At 35.6% G+C, this 18101-nt stretch overlaps 1 protein-coding gene and 1 long non-coding RNA gene across 4 annotated transcripts in view; one reads left to right on the top strand and one right to left on the bottom strand.

Moving 5' to 3' along the window:
• Positions 1–18101, bottom strand: part of LOC141549359 (uncharacterized) — a 103197-nt gene that overhangs the window by 64634 nt on the left and 20462 nt on the right. For 2 of the 3 annotated variants that reach the window (XR_012484337.1, XR_012484339.1), the window contains exon 1: positions 12943–13255. This is a non-coding gene — a long non-coding RNA (uncharacterized LOC141549359). Of the gene's footprint in view, positions 1–12942; positions 13256–17275; positions 17368–17958; positions 18056–18101 lie in introns of those variants that run through there. The other variant, XR_012484338.1, reaches the window with a different exon arrangement.
• Positions 1–18101, top strand: part of CPA6 (carboxypeptidase A6) — a 364131-nt gene that overhangs the window by 339777 nt on the left and 6253 nt on the right. Inside the window, exons 9-10 of the mRNA XM_074278838.1 lie at positions 9392–9594; positions 16353–16437. Coding sequence (XP_074134939.1) covers positions 9392–9594; positions 16353–16437 — 288 coding nt within the window. The remainder of the gene's footprint in view (positions 1–9391; positions 9595–16352; positions 16438–18101) is intronic.

The following is an 18101-nucleotide window of genomic DNA, read 5'->3' as shown; positions in this document are numbered from 1 at the left end:
CTAACTTCAGTTTTCTCATGTGTAAAATGAGGAGATTAGATTAGATGGTCTCTAAATTTCCTTCCAGCTTTAAATCTATAATCCTAAAAACGTGGGGTTCTGGGACTTGATACAATCAACACAATACCATCCCCAAAGAGGAGTATCTGGAGAATTTCACCATATTTATGCTATCCCTCTTAAGATATCATTTTTGACAGCAGTGAACATCTTTGTGGATTGTTTTACATCCACCTTATATATTTTTAAAATATATCAGATCTATTTCTCAGGTTGTATCTAGCAAAGAATCTTGTATCATCATAATATAGACATGGCAGACACCTTGTTGGAGGAGATCTAGCTTCATTTTATCCTCCCAATTTTTATAATCAACTATCAACAAATATTGTAGGATTGGGAATTCTCTATGCTTTTCAGTTAACTGTGTATATAGCTTGATGCAGAAAAGAAATTATGAAAACCTTCTTGATCCTGCCTGATATTTTTATGAGGATAGCCTCAATATATATGCAGATCATTCTATAAAAGCCTTTATAGAGATGAAAATAGGAATTTGATAATCGAGGTGAACAATAATATATTTAGGATTTTCCCATTTGTTTAGTATATTCTTCTCTTTGAAATATTTTTAAAATCAATCCTTCACTACTTGCTTCTAGGATAAATTTATATTGAGACCCACAAGCTACCTTGAAATAGTTTGAGGAGATGACATTCATATATATATACATATATATATATATATATATATATATATATATATGTATATATATATATATATATATATATTTCTGGTGCTTTATGATTTAAATGTGTTTTTGTGATCTGTTCTGGAAATGTTAAATCATCTTTCTACAAGAAATATTTGCTTCAAATTTCAATCAACTGACAATGAGTACTTTGGGGAACTGCTTATTTAAAAACAAAATAGAATAAAAAACTCTACTATCACATTTATTCTAACAGGCATGATCTTTATTGGTAGTTGTAGTGTTTGTTTTTTTTTCATTTGTAAGTTTTTTAGAAGATGATCCATAAGAAATTAGAAAGGAAAAAAAAAAACACTTAAAAGTCTAAGGAATTATTTTTACCAGAACAACATAAAATAGAGAGCTGCAATCTTCATAATAGAACTCCAAGCCTTTTGATTTCACAAGACCAAAATTAACAAGCAAATTCTCTTTTCTGATCTGCACTGCAGATCTCAATTATATATTCTGTACTTGTTCTGCATGTGGGGACAGAGAAAAGGATTTGGCCCTCCGCCTGCCTATTGTGCATTTGTTTCTTTAAACTGAGGAAAACTAACAGCTTGGACTTTCATGCTACTATAGCAGACTGATAAAGTAGATGTATCCAGGTCTTTTCCCTACACGATGAATACTTTTTTATCTTATTTTGTTTCCAGATATTGAGTATGTCATTTTCACATGTTTCAAGCATATGCCACTCTAAAATCCCAGAATTCTGATCCCCTGCTCTTCTGAAATGCTACAAATATACTGGAGCTGAATATGCCTGAAGCCAGATTAAAACCAACCTCCAAAGGTTTCTTATTTGGCATCTATAAAGCAGAAATAGTGTGTTTTCTGTAGAATTTAAAAGTCCTTTCTTTATATTTGAAAAGTACTCTTCAGTCAAAAATATAACTTAAACCTAGATTCAAGAGTTTTAATGCTACAGATGAGTAGTGCAGTGGATAGGGTACTGGTCTTGAGATCAAGAAGATCTGAACTTAAATCTTCTTTCAGATATTTACTAACTATGTAAACATATGCAGCAGCCATATTCCAGTAAAATTGTCTCAACAGATGGTTTAAAGCAGATTGAGGGTCAAATCCATTGATGAATTGAGGAATGTCCACCCTAAGCATGTAAAGACTTCCTCCTGCAGAATGGGTGAATGAGAATAATTTGTTCCAACTGTTTAGGTGGCTAAAACCCTTAAAAAGCCAAGGTCATCCACTTTATTCCAGATCATTGTCAGTTATCTTGAATTTATTCTGTCACTGGACTTTGATGACTCAGAAAGAGAAAATGAGGCTCACAATTTTGCTCAAATCTGGCTCGCTTAAATCCAATTCATGAACATCTTGTGATGTCATTCATCCTCTTTGAAAATTTAGGACAAACAACAACAGCTCTGTAACTCTGGACAAGTCACTTAATCTCTCTCCACCTCAATTTCCTCATTTGAAAAATGGTGATAATAATAGCACCTACATTATAGAGTGAGAATCAAATGACATGATATATGTAAAGATCATGGCAAACCAGAAAAGCTTTAGAAATATTAGCTATTATTATCATCATTATTATAATTATTTAAATTAACACCTATGCCATTCTATACTCTGCATATCTTACCCTTCAGAGTTAAATTATTATCTCTTTATAGGATTAATACCTCGGCTTGGGGACTGGAAGTAAAGGGAAGATACCTTGGGTTCATATCTAATTCTGCATTGTATTGCCACTTTATGTGTGACAAACAGCATTGGCAGATTAAAACTAGGCATAATATCCTGTAGCAGTGTCTCGGTGTCTAACACGCTTATCAGACATCATTAAATGAGACCACGGCTGACTTTTTTATCCAAGTTTATATAACTTGTGGTGAAAAAATAAAATGCCTTCATTTTTAGAGTCCATTTTCAAAGATTTAAGTAACACTCTGGACCTCCTGAAGCTATTGTTTCTCTCTGTGTGCCTTTTTTCCCCACTCTGACTCTCTCAACAGCCATATTCTGCTCAATATACCTACTCATAGCAACTTCTGCTACATTACTTTGCAGAAACCCCTTCTTTTTTTCTTTTTACAGGAAATTATTGTATATTTTTATTATAACTTTTTATTTACCAGATATATGCATGGGTAATTTTTCAGCACTGACAACTGCAAAACCTTTTGTTCCAATTTTTCCCCTCCTTCTCCTCACCTTCTCCCCCAGATGGCAGGTTGACCAATACATGTTAAATACATTAAAGTATATGTTAAATACAATATATGTATACATGTCCATACAGTTATTTTGCTTCATAAAAGAATCAGAAATAGTGTACAATTAACCTGTGAAGGAAATAAAAAATACAGGTGGACAAAAATAGAGGGATTGGGAATTCTATGTAGTGGTTCATAGTCATCTCCCAGAGTTCTTTCTCTGGATGTAGCTGGTTCTCTTCATTATTGAACAAATGGAGCTGATTTGATTCATCTCATTCTTCCCTTCCTTTCCCTCACCCCTTCCCCCAAATGGCAGGTTGACCAATACATGTTAAATATGTTTAAGTTAAAACAATATACGTATACATGTCCAAACAGTTATTTTGCTGTACAAAAAGAAACAGACTTTGAAATAGTATACAATTAGCCTGTGAAGGAAATTAAAATGCAGGCAGACAAAAATAGAGGGATTGGGAATTCTATGTAGTGGTTCATAGTCATCTCCTAGAGCAGAAACCCCTTCTTAAAGCACTTTCTCCTCCCTAAAATAAATAGCAGTTCCATCTTTTTAGGGTAAAAACAAAAGAATACGATAAGGATGTTGCTACTATTGACCTCAGACACACCTTAGTTTTACATACAACCAAAAATCAGACTGATTATTTCTTTTTTATGTCCTTTTTATCTTTTTTTTTTTTAATTTATGTAGTATTTAAATTTTTCTCAGTTAAATGCAAAAAGTTTAATATATGCTTTAAGAAGCTTTCTTTCCCTTCCTTTAGAAGATTCTTTACCTTCCTCCCTCTCTATCCTCTCCTTCATTAAGAATGTAGGCAATTCAAGGGAACTAATGAAAAAAAAGTCAGAGGAAGGTGGTCTAAGGGTACCTGATCTAAAGCTATATTATATAGCAGCAGTCACCAAAACCATTTGGTATTGGCTAAGAAATAGACTGGTAGATCAGTGGAACAGATTAGATACAAGGACAAAAAAGGGTACATCTATAGCAATCTAATCTTTGACAAACCCAAAGATACCAACATTAAGGATAAAAATTCATTATTTGGAAAAAATTGTTGGGAAAACTGGAAATTAGTATGGCAGAAATTAGATATGGATCCACACTTAACACCGTATACCAAGATAAGATCAAAATGGGTCCATGATTTAGGCATAAAGAATGAGATAATAAATAGATTAGAGGAACAGAGGATAGTCTACCTCTCAGACCTGTGGAGGAGGAAGGAATTTATGACCAGAGGAGAACTAGAGATCATTATTGATCACAAAATAGAAGATTTTGATTACATCAAACTAAAAAGTTTCTGTACAAACAATACTAATGCAAACAAGATTAGAAGGGAAGTAACAAATTGGGAAAATATTTTTAAAAGTAAAGGTTCTGACAAAGGTCTCATTTCCAAAATATATAGAGAACTGACCCTAATTTATAAGAAACCAAACCATTCTCCAATTGATAAATGGTCAAAGGATATGAACAGACAATTCTCAGATGATGAAATTGAAACTATATCCACTCATATGAAAGAGTGTTCCAAATCACTACTGATCAGAGAAATGCAAATTAAGACAACTCTGAGATACCACTACACACCTGTCAGATTGGCTAAGATGACAGGAACAAATAATGATGAATGTTGGAGGGGATGTGGGAAAACTGGGACACCAATGCATTGTTGGTGGAGTTGTGAAAGAATCCAACCATTCTGGAGAGCAATTTGGAATTATGCCCAAAAAGTTATCAAAATGTGCATACCCTTTGACCCAGCATTGCTGCTATTGGGCTTATATCCCAAAGAAATAAATACTAAAGAGCGGAAAGGGACCTGTATGTGCCAAAATGTTTGTGGCAGCTCTTTTTGTTGTAGCTAGAAACTGGAAGATGAATGGATGTCCATCAGTTGGAGAATGGTTGGGTAAATTATGGTATATGAAGGTTATGGAATATTATTGCTCTGCAAGAAATGACCAGCAGGAGGAATACAGAGAAGCTTGGAGAGACTTAAATCAACTGATGCTGAGTGAAATGAATAGAACCAAAGATCGCTGTACACTTCAATGTTGTATGAAGAGGTATTCTGATGGAAGTGGAAATCTTCAACATAAAGAAAAACCAACTCACTTCCAGTTGATCAATGATGCACAGAAATGACTATACCCAGAGAAGGAACACTGGGAAGTGAATGTAAATTGTTAGCACTACTGTCTATCTACCCAGGTTACTTATACCTTCGGAATCTAATGCTTATTGTGCAACAAGAAAATGGGATTTACACACATATATTGTATCTAGGTTATATTGTAACACATGTAAAATGTATGGGATTGCCTGTCATCAAGGGGAGGGAGTAGAGGGAGGGAGGGGATAATTTGGAAAAATGAATACAAGGGATAATATTATTTTAAAAAATGTAGGCAATTCAATATAGGTTATGCATGTATAGTCATAAAACATTTCTATAAGTCATGTTGTGAAAGAAAACACAAATTTAAAAAAACCTCAAGAAAAATGAATTTTTAAAAAAGTGTACTTCAGTCTGCATTCAGACACAATTAGTTCCTTTTCTGGTTATGGATAGGATTTTTCATTAGAAGTCCTTCAGAGTTGACTTAGATCATTGTATTGTTGAAAATAGTTCTGTCATTCACAGCTGATCATCTAACAATACTGCAGTTACTTTGTACATTGTACTCATGGAAGTCTTCCCTTTTTCTGAGAGTATCCTGCTCATCATTTCCCATAGCACAATAGTATTCCATCATAATTATTTGCAACAATTTATTTAGCCATTCCCCAATTAATGAGTATCCCCTAAATTTCCAATTCCTTGATCTCAGGGAAAAAAAACAAACCTGCTATAAACATTTTTTTATATATATAGGTTCTTTTCCCTTTTGGTTTTTTATCTTTTTGGGGATATAGACCTAATAGTGATATTGCTAGACCAAAGGGTATGGCATGGTTTTGAAATCTTTGAGCATAGCTCCAAATTGCTCTACAGAATGGTTGAATCAGTTCACAACTTCAACAATCCACTGATGTCCCCTTTTTTTCCCATGTTCCCTCCAACATTTGTCATCTTCCTTTTCTTTCCTGTTAGCCAATCTAATAGAGAGATGATAGTACTTCAGGATTGTTTTAATATGCATTTTTCCTACCAATATTTAGAGCATTTTTTCAAAAATATGACTGTAGATAGCAATGGTTACTTCATTTGAAAATTATTTTTATTTTTTGATCATTTATTGAGAAATGGCTATTTTTATAAATTTGACTCAATTATCTATCTGTTTGAGAAATGAGGCCTTTATCAGAGAAAACTGAAATTGTGATTTACCTTTTTGAATTATCTTTTTATGCTTTTCTTAAGTCTTGTATTCAAAAGTCAAATTTTTTATTCAGCTTTGGTCTTTTCATCAAGAATGCTTGGAAATCCTTCGTTTCATTAAATGTCTGTTTTTCCCCTGAAGGATTATATTTAGTTTTGCTGGGTAGATGATTTTTGGTTATAATTCTAGCTCCTCTGCCCTCTGGAATATCATATTCCAAATCTTCTTATTCTTTAATGTTAAAGCTGTTCAAACTCCTATTATCCTAAGTGTGGCTCCACAGTAGTTGAATTGTTTCTTTCTGGCTGCTTATAATATTCTCTCCTTCACCTGGGATTCTGGAATTTGGCTTTAATATCCCTTTTACGTCATTTTAAAAACTTGTCAAAGAGTTTTTATTCTTTACTTTTTAAATTTACTTTTACTCATCTGATGTGCCATTTCCCTTCCGGTAAGCAGTTGCTCTTAATTCCTTGAATAACCAAATGTTTAAACTATTGTATATCCTCTCAACTTCTTTATTTCTGTTGACAATCTTACCACCATATCCCAGTGACTCACACTTGAAACCTCAAAATTATCTTTGACCTCTCCTTTCTAAATCCAATTAACTGCTGAGTCCAATAGTCTCTCTCTAAAATACCTTTTAAACGATTTCCTCTTCTATACTCATATTGCTAGTTTAAGTCCAAATTTAAGTACTGTGTATCCTTTTAAGATTTTTCCCATTTGGTAAGACATTTTCAAGTTACACCCCCAAGTTTGGACAAAATATCAAAATTATAATACTTAAAGAATGCAGACTGCAAACTTACTCTCATGGACAGTAAGTATTATTTGAAAGCAAAATGGATATTTTAAAAGTAGTTTGTTATAGTCACTTATTATTAAGACTCATTTATGTCCTTGGAAAGGCAGAGTTATATTCTGGTACAAACAAAGGCTCCAAAGTCAGTGGGGAACACCTTCCCCGAAGGTCATTGCCATGTTTTTCTGATAACATTATTTAGATAACCCTTTTCTTGTTCTGTTAATCTGGGTGTATTCTATTTTTTGTAAGAGTTTCCTGTAGGTTACCTATGCCTTCATAAGATTTTCTTTCTGTTTCATAAAATGGCAAACTTCTGTGACTCTTTTCTCTCAACCTAAGTTCCCCACATCACTGTCCCATTTTAGAAGAGATCCAATCCTAGGAAGGGCTGAAGTTATCAAGATCAGAGAAGTGGGGAGAAGCTGCTAGGAATAGATGTGGAGTTCTTTGTTGATGAGAATTGTACCCATCACCTTTTACCCCTACCTCTCAAAAAGCATGCCATCGTAAAAATATATATATATACTGATCCTGTTCCCTCCTCCCAAATGTTAGTTTCCACTAGATTGACTTTAACCTCCACTGGATCCTCCATCCAGTCCTCACATGCTCTCTTTCTGCAGCATTTACTGTTAAAAAAAGGCAGTGGGCTGGTTGTCATATGTCAGTAGTTGATCATTTCTATGGTTTAGTGAGAGACATCCCTCTTCAACATCTTGTGAAAAATTCAGGGAGAAGGAGCTATATTCCAAACATGTTACAAAGACAAGAAGAAAGATAATGAAAATGGAAGTTGTCTTCCCTGTTCATTCTACTAGTGGGGAGTGGGTGATCCTCTAAATACAAATACCACTAGATACCATGACAAGACAAAGAGATAAAAACAGAGGTGGTTTTGCTATTCCAAAGCACCCAAATCCCTCATTATGGAGTCACATGTGTCCCCCACAAGTTGCCTAGGAAGTTCAGCACACTCTCCATAAGATGACTACTAAGGTCTATCCCAGTTCATTCCCCACTTAAACCCCTAATAATTTTTTTTTTGTTATACAAAATGAGGATTTAGTTTTATGGAACAAAGAGGAACGCGATTATTAGTGGCTGTAGAAAAATTGAAATACTGCCAAAACCAAATATATTATCTTTAAAAGTTATCAGAGAACTTCAAAGCCTCCCAAAGCATTTTTTTTTACATAACACTAAAGGGAACAGCTTCATCACAATCCAACTTGAAACATAAGACCACTCTGAAGAAACAGCTCTATAACAGTATTGATCCCTACATACCATGGCTTGAGGACCAGCCACATCTGAGAATCAACAATAAGTCACTCTGAGCTGTCTCTTCAGTATGTCTGACCTTCATCTCCTCTTTCAGTCCAGAAAGGAGAACAAGTTGGACCCCACTATAATTCCCAAATATCCTACACTCTGGGCACAATTTATTACTGTTACAGTACCATCTCTCTCCTCTTATTCTGCTTTTTGCCCTTACCTTGATTCTCTCCATTATAGTTTACCACTTCAACAATGTACTGTCCTCTACCCTTGAATTTTTTGCCCCCTGATTTTCCTATTACTTTCTAATCTTGAGGTACCCTTACCATCTACTTCCTATGTTCCTATTCCCAAAATATCCAATCTTTGTCTTCATAGAGGGTCAGGAAGTAGAATCAATTTGTAGAAAATACAGGGATTCATATCGACTCAATAGAAAGATCTTGCAGACAATGAGAAGTACAAAAATGGAACAACTGCTTTGTGAGGAAGTTATTTCCCCATCACTGGAGATTCTCTTAGTTTTTTTCAGTTCTGAACCAATTATGCTATAATGTCTAGTCTCTGAAATTCTGTAACAGAATATGACCTCTCACCATGGGAATTAGTTTGATTGCTTTGTAGATTTAGCTCAACCCAAGTATTACAGGTTTATTTTGGAACTTACAAGACGCCTCATCAGATAAATTTAATTTCTCCTTTGTCACCCCCCAAAAAAAAATCTATTCCCTAATAAAACCAAGAAGTTAATAGAATGGCTACTTCATACTGAATCAATGAAGAAATCTACTAGTAGCTAGTTACTATTAGGATTGCCACTGCATTCATTACACATGAGGAATTAAATTCTGTCCTTTGTTAATTTTCTGAGAGATGAAAACTTGGATGAATTGCTTTGTGATAACTGTTTCTGAAAACAAAAAATAGTGCCACAGCAATGATAAGTTTTGTTTCTCTGTGCCCTGCCCCTTTGTTGTGTGTGTGTTTTTCCCCCCAACTTGTAGATGAAGGGGCTTCCTTTCACCCTTGTGACGATACATACTGTGGGCCTTTTCCTGAATCTGAGCCAGAGGTGAAGGCTGTAGCTCACTTTCTCCGAAAACGCAGGAAGCACATCAGAGCCTACCTGTCCTTCCATGCTTATGCACAGATGTTGCTCTACCCCTACTCTTATAAATATGCAAAAATTCCCAATTTCAGCTGTGTTGTAAGTACCTAACTTTGTGTGAATATATATATGTGTGTGTCTGGTTTTGTGTGTGTGCATTCTGCAATGGGTAACATGGCCTTTATAGCTCTTTTTCTGATTTTAATATAGATTTTAGCCATAATCATATGCTTTGCCAACCTATTTGCATTCTTATCACAAGTTTGAGAAAAAGGTCAGCCTGGATTTGATTAGTTTTGTAACCTCTGTCACAAATCCAGGAGGGTAATTAATTTTATTGGGTAAATAATTGTAACTGTATTATAATGCAATTGTAATTAATTAAAAGTAAATTATAATTAATAAGATTTAATTACTCAGTAAATGCTACCAAATCCCTGGATATATCTATCCAAAAACTTGCCCATATAAAAATGAAACTCCTATACATAGAAGTAATTTGAATTTTTAAAATTAGATCTTTTAAAATACATACTTATGGTATAAGATCTACTGTTGCTAGCAATGGAGACAAAGTCAGTATAAAATAGGTCCATTTTATATGCACATTTTTAATACTAGGAAGGTAGACTCACTTGCAACTTTCCCCATAATCTTCTTTCTGAATGTCCTTGTCATGTCTCTTTTGTGCCCCAGTGAAAGGAACTTAGTCACTCAAGTATTAAAAGGAATTTCCTATCAAGCAATCTTACCTCTAAGCTATGGATCCCAAGGATGCTGTTTTAGTTAAGACTCCATTGCATTGTCTTAATTAGAAAAATCCCCAAATAAAAATAGCCTTTGTACTTTAACTATTAACATTTGCCTATTAACTATTAGCAAATGCCCAAGTGGGCTTTTATCTTTATAAAGTATTAATCCCTTAGACATTTTGTTCTATTATATTTAACCTTGGCCAAGATTCAGGGTTCCTCATTCCAATGGCTCTACACTGGTTATTAGAAGGGATTTCGTCTTTTTTGGATGGATATCATCATTTGTCCCCATGGAAAGTAAACTCTCTATACATATCCTTCAAATCTCCTGAAGAGTCCAGCTTCTTCTCTCCAGCAGTCTACACTATTGTGTTTATTTTCATTTTGCTGTAGTGAAAAGAATACTGGCTCTCGAGTTAACAGACCATGGTTCAAATCACATCTCTAAAAAGAATACTTAAAAAATAAAATTAAATAATAAAAAATTAAAAGAATACTTGTTTGATCTTGGGGAAGTCATTTAAACCACCTTTGTTTTCAGTTTCCCTTGACTCATTTTTATAAAATGCATGGGTTAGACTAGATTATGGGTTCTTAACATGGAGTCTGAAGACTAACTCCTCCCCTGGGTATTTCTAGATAGATTGAGGGGAGGGGAAGGAGGAGAAAGGGAATTATATTTTGACTTTCAAAAATCTTTAGTTTCCCTTTCTAATCCTGTGTATTTTGTTTTCTGTGTTTAAAAACAGTATTCTGAAAAGGGATCCATTGGCTTCATCAGACTGCCTAATGGATCCAAAGCAGGAATAAGCTAAAAAACACCTAGACTAGATGATAACTAAGGTCCCTTTCAGTTCTAGCTAGAGCTCTGATCGTACAATTTCATTTTTTCCTACTTTTAATATTGTTAACACATTTATGCCATGCCTTTGTTTCCTTCATTCATCCTTCAGTGTCTTATTAAGCAATTTTCTACTACTCATCCATCATGGAGATAGTAGTCTCTGGTGTTCAATCAAGACAAGATAGATTCGGGTTAATGATTTTTAATTGTTTAGGGATTTAATATGTTCATAGCTATCTTGAGAAAACTATATTTAGATCCTTAATTCCAAACTATAAAGGAAGCATGGCTGGGTGCAAACCCCATATTTGACACAATACTGGTGTGTTGCTGCATAAATCACTTAACTTCTATGTTTCTGAGTTAGCCACTAAAGTCATAAATGGATCTTCATTCCTTTTGTTGGTAATGGTAGTTTTAAGGGTCATGGGCATATCCTCAAGAACATAATAAGCCCTGATGTTCGTTAACTATTGTAACTGGCTAACTGCTAAAAGGTGGCCCAGAGATTTATATATCTATATTCATTAATCCTGCCTTTCTATCACATCAAATTCAAGTCAAAAGTGTATTTATCATTTCTCACACACACACACACAAAAATCTTCCTCTCTTCGATTTTCCTTCTCTGGCTTAATGTCACCACTATTTTCTCAATGAGTAAGGCTCAAGTTCCTGGAGTTATCCTTGGGCTTTCCCTTTTCAATTTTATTTGACACATTCATTAAGCACTCATCATGTGCCAGGCACTAATTTTGGCAACAAGGACACAAAAACAGAAATGAAAGAGTTCTGCCTTTGAGGAACTTGAGTTCTCCTAGAAGGATAGACCATGTACATAGATAAAGCCAAAGTAAGCAAAAATAATGCAAAATATTTCAAGAGGGAGAGCATATAGACAGGTAAGGAATTCAGGAAAGGCCTCAAGTAGGAAGAAGATGCCAAGTTGTCCTTTGAAATAAGTGAGAAGTTGTTTAAGGCCGAAGTAAAAAGGAGATACTGTCTAGGCAGGAAATATATAAAACTTTGAAGAAAAAAGTTAGAAAATCATATGGAAAACAGAATATACATGAAAGGAATAATACAAAATGACTGGATAGGTAAATGGAAGCTTGGGGGCAGGAGGGAGGGAGTTAATAGAAAGTAATAGAGATAGAAAAAGAAAATAGAAAAGAGCGTCCATAAAACATATTGTTTTATTGGTTAGAAAGGGACACAAATATTTTTGCTACCTTGTTAAATTTAATATAATCTTTTAAAACAAGCTGTACCTGACAGAGGTTCCTAGTTTCACGTACAATCATGTTATTTGTTCTCCTTTGTCTATGGAAACGTCTGCAGTTGTTGGTCATTGTAAACTTCATTTTTAAAAGGAGGGAAAAGGAAAGGAAGAGGGTAGTTATATTGTGGAGATATTTAAATGTAAATATGCCAAACTTTGAATTATTTTCCTAGAGGAGATAACTCTCTGGAGATAATTGTGTAAGGAAGTGACACTATCAGATCTGTGTTTTAGGAATATTAGTTTAGGAGGTTTATAAAGTGTGGATAGAGAGGGGAGAGAGAAAAATAAGAGTATATTACCCACACACACATCCAATCAGTTAGTAAGACATATCAACCTTAGCGCTGCAATTTATTTTTTTTCCATTCTTTTCTTTCTGTTACTGCACAACTAATATTCAGGTCCTTTTAACTGTTCTGGGCTAATGAATATCCTCAACTATTTTCCCTACTTCCAGGTCTACCCTATAGTCATAGGCTCATAAATCTTAGAACTTCAAAGGATCATATGGTCCAAACGATCATTTAACAAATTTGGAAACCGAGACCCAAGACATAAATTACCTGAAATGATCATGTAGGTGATAAATAGCAGAGCCAGAATTTGAATGCAGCTTCAATCCACTAAATCCAATGCTCTTTCCATTCTCTTCATCCTTCATATTACAGCCAAAGTAATCTTCTTAATGTGCACAGATCTGACCACACAATCTTATCTACTCAGAAATCTCTGGTGCCTTTCCTCATAGCTTATCTAATATATACAAATTTCTCATCCCAGACAACTGCACTCCAATTTAATTTATTCTAACCTACCTCTCCATCCTGAGCAAATGGAAAAATATTTGCAGAACACTAAGCACAGTACTTGGCACAAAATAGGAACTTAATAAATACTTGTTTCCCTTCCCTTCCTTTATGACACTATCCTCCCTCTAAGTACTCAATGTTCTAATAAAACTAGACTGTTTTTTACATACTTTTAAAATCCATTTCCAGGGACCTGTTTGCCATTTTCTTGAACACAATACTCTATCTCCCAACTCCATGCATTTCCATTGGATGTCCTCCCTGCTTGGAATGCTCTCTCTCTCTTCCTCTCCAACTATTACATTGCCTTCTTTCCAGAGAGCTCAAATCTCATCTTTAGCAGGAGATTTTCCCATTCTCCCCAGGTACTATTGCCTTTCCCTTTAAGATTATCTTCCACATACTCTGTATATATCTTATATGTGCTTAATTATTTATATCTCTACTACTAAAATGTAAGCTCCTTAAGAACAAATGCTATTACTGACTTTTTTGTTGTTGTTGTTATTCCTAGCACTTAACACAATGACTGGCACATAATAATTGCTCAATAAATGCTTGTTTATTTATGGCTCCCCATTCTTTTCATTCCTTTTCCCTCCTCTTTGTCTGTGAACACACACACACACACACACACACATACACACACACACACACACACACAATTTTCCACATATTAAAATCCTTTCCTTCCCTTCAAAACATAGCTCATATATCCCATCTTTAATAAAACCTTGCCTGATTCCTCTGGTATGAATGATCTCTCTTATCTCTGATCTCTCACACTACTGTTTGAACTCTTTGCATGTCATATTAAAGACACATTATACTTAACCAGCATATTTATTTTATTTCTCCTACAACATTGCATGTTCTTTAAAGACAAGTATACTATGTCTTATTTCAAATTACAATTATTAATCTACTTAAACTGAAGACAGAAACACTTTAGTCCAATCCAGCAAATAATACCATGTTGCCAATGACTCTTCGATTTAAGCATTAAATTATTCAGTGGTGATTTGAAACCAGAGGGTTGTGCACTGGTATCAATATACCTCTTTTCCTCCAACTTGACGCATAACACCTCCATTAAACTCTGTGTTGAAACCATGTGTTTTACAATACTTTAAATGATGAATTACACACAATTAGAATCTTTTAGTAATTTTTCTAGTTTTTTCCAGCTTTTAGCATTTCTGTGATTTATTTTTGATACTACCACTAGTATAGATAGTGAATTTGCAGAAAAACACATAACTTGTAGTTCTCACAAGACCATTAGCAGGAAGTGGAAGATTACCCCGAGCACATTTGGTGGGGGGAGAGGGAGGGGGAGGAGGGAATTCTGAAATGAGGTCATACACACACACACACACACACACACACACACACACACACATTTTGATTTCATCACCTGTAGCAGCAGATCATTACTTGTCACTCACTAAGACACAGTCTTGTCTGTCATTTAAATGTTTCATCCTTCCTTAGATATACTGGAAGGTATAGTTCTGAAACAGAGTCCAGATGGACTGTGGACTCCCTGGGACATGGTGGGATATAGCTGGGAAATCTTAGAATTTCAAGGTTCAAGTCCTACTTCTAATACATACTGGCTGTGTGACCACAGAGAAATCACTTAATTTCTCTGAGCCTCAGGAAGCTCTTTCTAAAATGAGAAATTATAGAAGAATTGCCCATCGGATGGGGAATTCCAATACCAAGAGTTCCCCACATCAATGATGTTATTTTCATAGGTCTAAAAAGGAAAGAAGGAAGGAAGGAAGGAAGGAAGGAAGGAAGGAAGGAAGGAAGGAAGGAAGGAAGGAAGGAAGGAAGGAAGGAAGGAAGGAAGGAAGGAAGGAAGGAAGGAAGGAAGGAAGGAAGGAAAAGAAGGGAGGGAAGGAAGGAAGGGAAGGAAGGGAGGGAGGAAGGAAGGAAGGAAGGAAGGAAGGAAGGAAGGAAGGAAGGAAGGAAGGAAGGAAGGAAGGAAGGAAGGAAGGAAAAGAAGGGAGGGAAGGAAGGAAGGGAAGGAAGGGAGGGAGGAAGGAAGGAAGGAAGGAAGGAAGGAAGGAAGGAAGGAAGGAAGGAAGGAAGGAAGGAAAGAAGGAAGGAAAGAAGGAAGGAAGGAAGGAAGGAAGAAAAAAAGGAAGGAAGGAAAGAAGGAAGGAAGGAAGGAAGGAAGAAAGAAAGGAAGGAAGGAAAGAAGGAAGGAAGGAAAGAAGGAAGGAAGGAAGGAAGGAAGGAAAAAGGAAGGAAGGAAAGAAGGAAGGAAGGAAGGAAAGAAGGAAGGAAGGAAGGAAAGAAGGAAGGAAGGAAGGAAAGAAGGAAGGAAAGAAGGAAGGAAGGAAGGAGGGAAGGAAGGAAGGAAGGAAGGAAGGAAGGAAGGAAGGAAGGAAGGAAGGAAGGAAGGAAGGAAGGAAGGAAGGAGGGAAAGAAGAAAGGAAGGAGGGAAGGAAGGGAGGGAGGAAAAAAGGAGGGAAGTAAGAAGGAAGAAAAGAGGGAAGGAAGGAAGGAAGGAAGGGAGGGAGGAAGGAAGGAAGGAAAGAAATAAAAAGATCTGTCCCTTATTCGTAGAGGGTCTTGCCAATCCATTTGTAATTTACAGAGGTATTTTTCCTACCCTGATCTCTTGCTGATTTAGCATGGGCCTTTAGAGGAAGTCTTTATTTTTTTCTCCCTTAATAAAGAGAAATCAGTTCTATATTCATGTACCAGTATGACCTAGATTTACTAGGTCACTCAAAAATACTTTTCTAACTGTGCTCTTGGAATTTAACTCCTATGCAACAAGGATTTTGTGCATGCTTAGCTGTGACAATTCAAATAATAAGGAATTTCAAAACATATTTGTTGGCAAAACTTGCTGCTTTTATAGTATTTCAAACTTTGGTATCATCATATTATATTCTGTATTAGTAACGAAGTATGAATCAAAAGTGTGGGGGCGGCTAGGTGGCGCAGTGGATAGAGCACCAGCCTTGAATTCAGGAGGACCAGAGTTCAAATCTGATCTCAGACACTTAACACTTCCTAGCTGTGTGACCCTGGGCAAGTCACTTAACCCCAGCCTCAGGAAAAGAAAAAGAAAAAAAAAAAAAAGTGTGTCAGTATATGTAAAGATTAATGAGGTTAGTAACGTGAAATTCTTCCACACACAGGAATCTGCAGCTTATAATGCTGTTATTGCTCTTCATTCAGCATATGGGGTTCGCTATCGATATGGACCTGCATCAAGTACTTTGTGTAAGTATCATGTGAGAATATCCTGGGACTGTTTCTTTTAACTGACTTGTTCTTAGAAAAGAATTACATGTCCCTTCAAGTGAGTTTTGAAGCTGCTAAATTAGCTAAGGTCTATATCTGATGAGTTTTGTATTATTCTGACAAAAATTTTTAACAGTTTAAAGAGCTTCAAAGCAGAGCATATTCTATGCAGTAATGAATGGAAAGTGAACGAAGATCTTATAACTACAGAAAACATTCAACTGAGCTTGTAAAGTTCGGAACAGCCCTAAAATCTGCAATGAGAAGCTCACTGAGTAAATATAACCGCATTTAAGAAAATATCCCTTTTATTTTCACCCTTTTCCCTTCATTCTTATGAAATTCTATATCCCAATAGCTGCTGCAGCAAAAGAAATTTTATTCCATGCGGTGAATTTTCTTAAAATAAGGTTGGAAGTGGTATAATGTGATGATAACAATACTGGATTTATAGTCTTACTCTAATCAGCTGTTTGACATTGAGCAAGTCATTTAATCCCTTTAAGCCTCAGCTGATTCTTCTTGGACTAAGTGATCCCTAGTCAGCCTCAAAATACTTGTCTTTTATGACTCTAAAATGCATCAAAAATCCAGTTCAAAATCTCTCTTGGAAAACATCACAGCTGTGTGTGTGTGTGTGTGTGTGTGTGTGTGTGTGTGTGTGTGTGTGTGCGCGCGCGTGTTGTATGTACACATATATGTGTGTCTGTGTATGTGAGAGAAATGGGGGGAGGTGGTCCATACTGATTGACTTATAAAGTCTTTGAATAATATGATTGAGGTAAGCAAGGTGGTACAGTGGACAAAGTCAGGAGACCTGAGTTCAAATCTGGCCTCAGACAATAGCTGGGTGATCCTGGGCAAGTCCGTTAACTCTGTTTGCTTCAGTTTCTTCATCCGTAATATGAGCTGGAAAAGGAAATGGCAAATTACTCTAGTGGTTTTACCAAGAAAACCCCAAATGGGATCATGAAGAGTTGGACATGCCTGAAAAATGACTGAACAACAAAAAATATAATTGACTTCCCTTGAGTATGATACAGTCAGATAAGTACTTATTATGCACATGAAACATTCAAGGGTATAGGAATGCAAAGATAAAAACAAAAAGGGGAAAAAACAGAATGGTTTCCAACTTCCATAAGCTTATACTGTAAGGAGATAAAGCATTTATGCAGATAAATCTATATGTGGTAATCTGAGGAAAAGAGAGTGAGTTTTAACAACTCAGGTAATTAAATCTCTTCAGCATATCCTTCCTGTACTAAGTTTCACTTCCCGTTTTCTTCACCCTGAAGAGCACATGATCCTAAAGATGTGTCATTTTATATTAGAGACAAATGTGCTTGGCCTTAAATTGACAGCCAGTTATTTAGAGAGCAGTTTTTCTCAGCCAGGATAAATGTTTGAATGGTGGTCACCCTAAAGATATATTCCCTATCCCCACCCCAGCTTTCTAGCACTACAAATCTTAAAAGGAAAATGTTATATAAAGAATACCTTCTTGACGCAGGTAGATTGTGCAGTGGATGGAATCAGGAAGATCTGAGTTCAAATCTAGTTTCAGACCCTGGGCAAGTCACTTAACTCTGATTACCTAAAAGGGGGGAGGGCGAGGGAGGGAAGGAGAGATAGAGAGAGAT

Source organism: Sminthopsis crassicaudata, chromosome 1, assembly GCF_048593235.1.
Source record: "Sminthopsis crassicaudata isolate SCR6 chromosome 1, ASM4859323v1, whole genome shotgun sequence".
Taxonomy (NCBI): domain Eukaryota; kingdom Metazoa; phylum Chordata; class Mammalia; order Dasyuromorphia; family Dasyuridae; genus Sminthopsis; species Sminthopsis crassicaudata.
The sequence above is the reverse complement of the archived record's forward strand: the minus strand, read 5'-3'. Positions and strand labels throughout refer to the sequence as shown.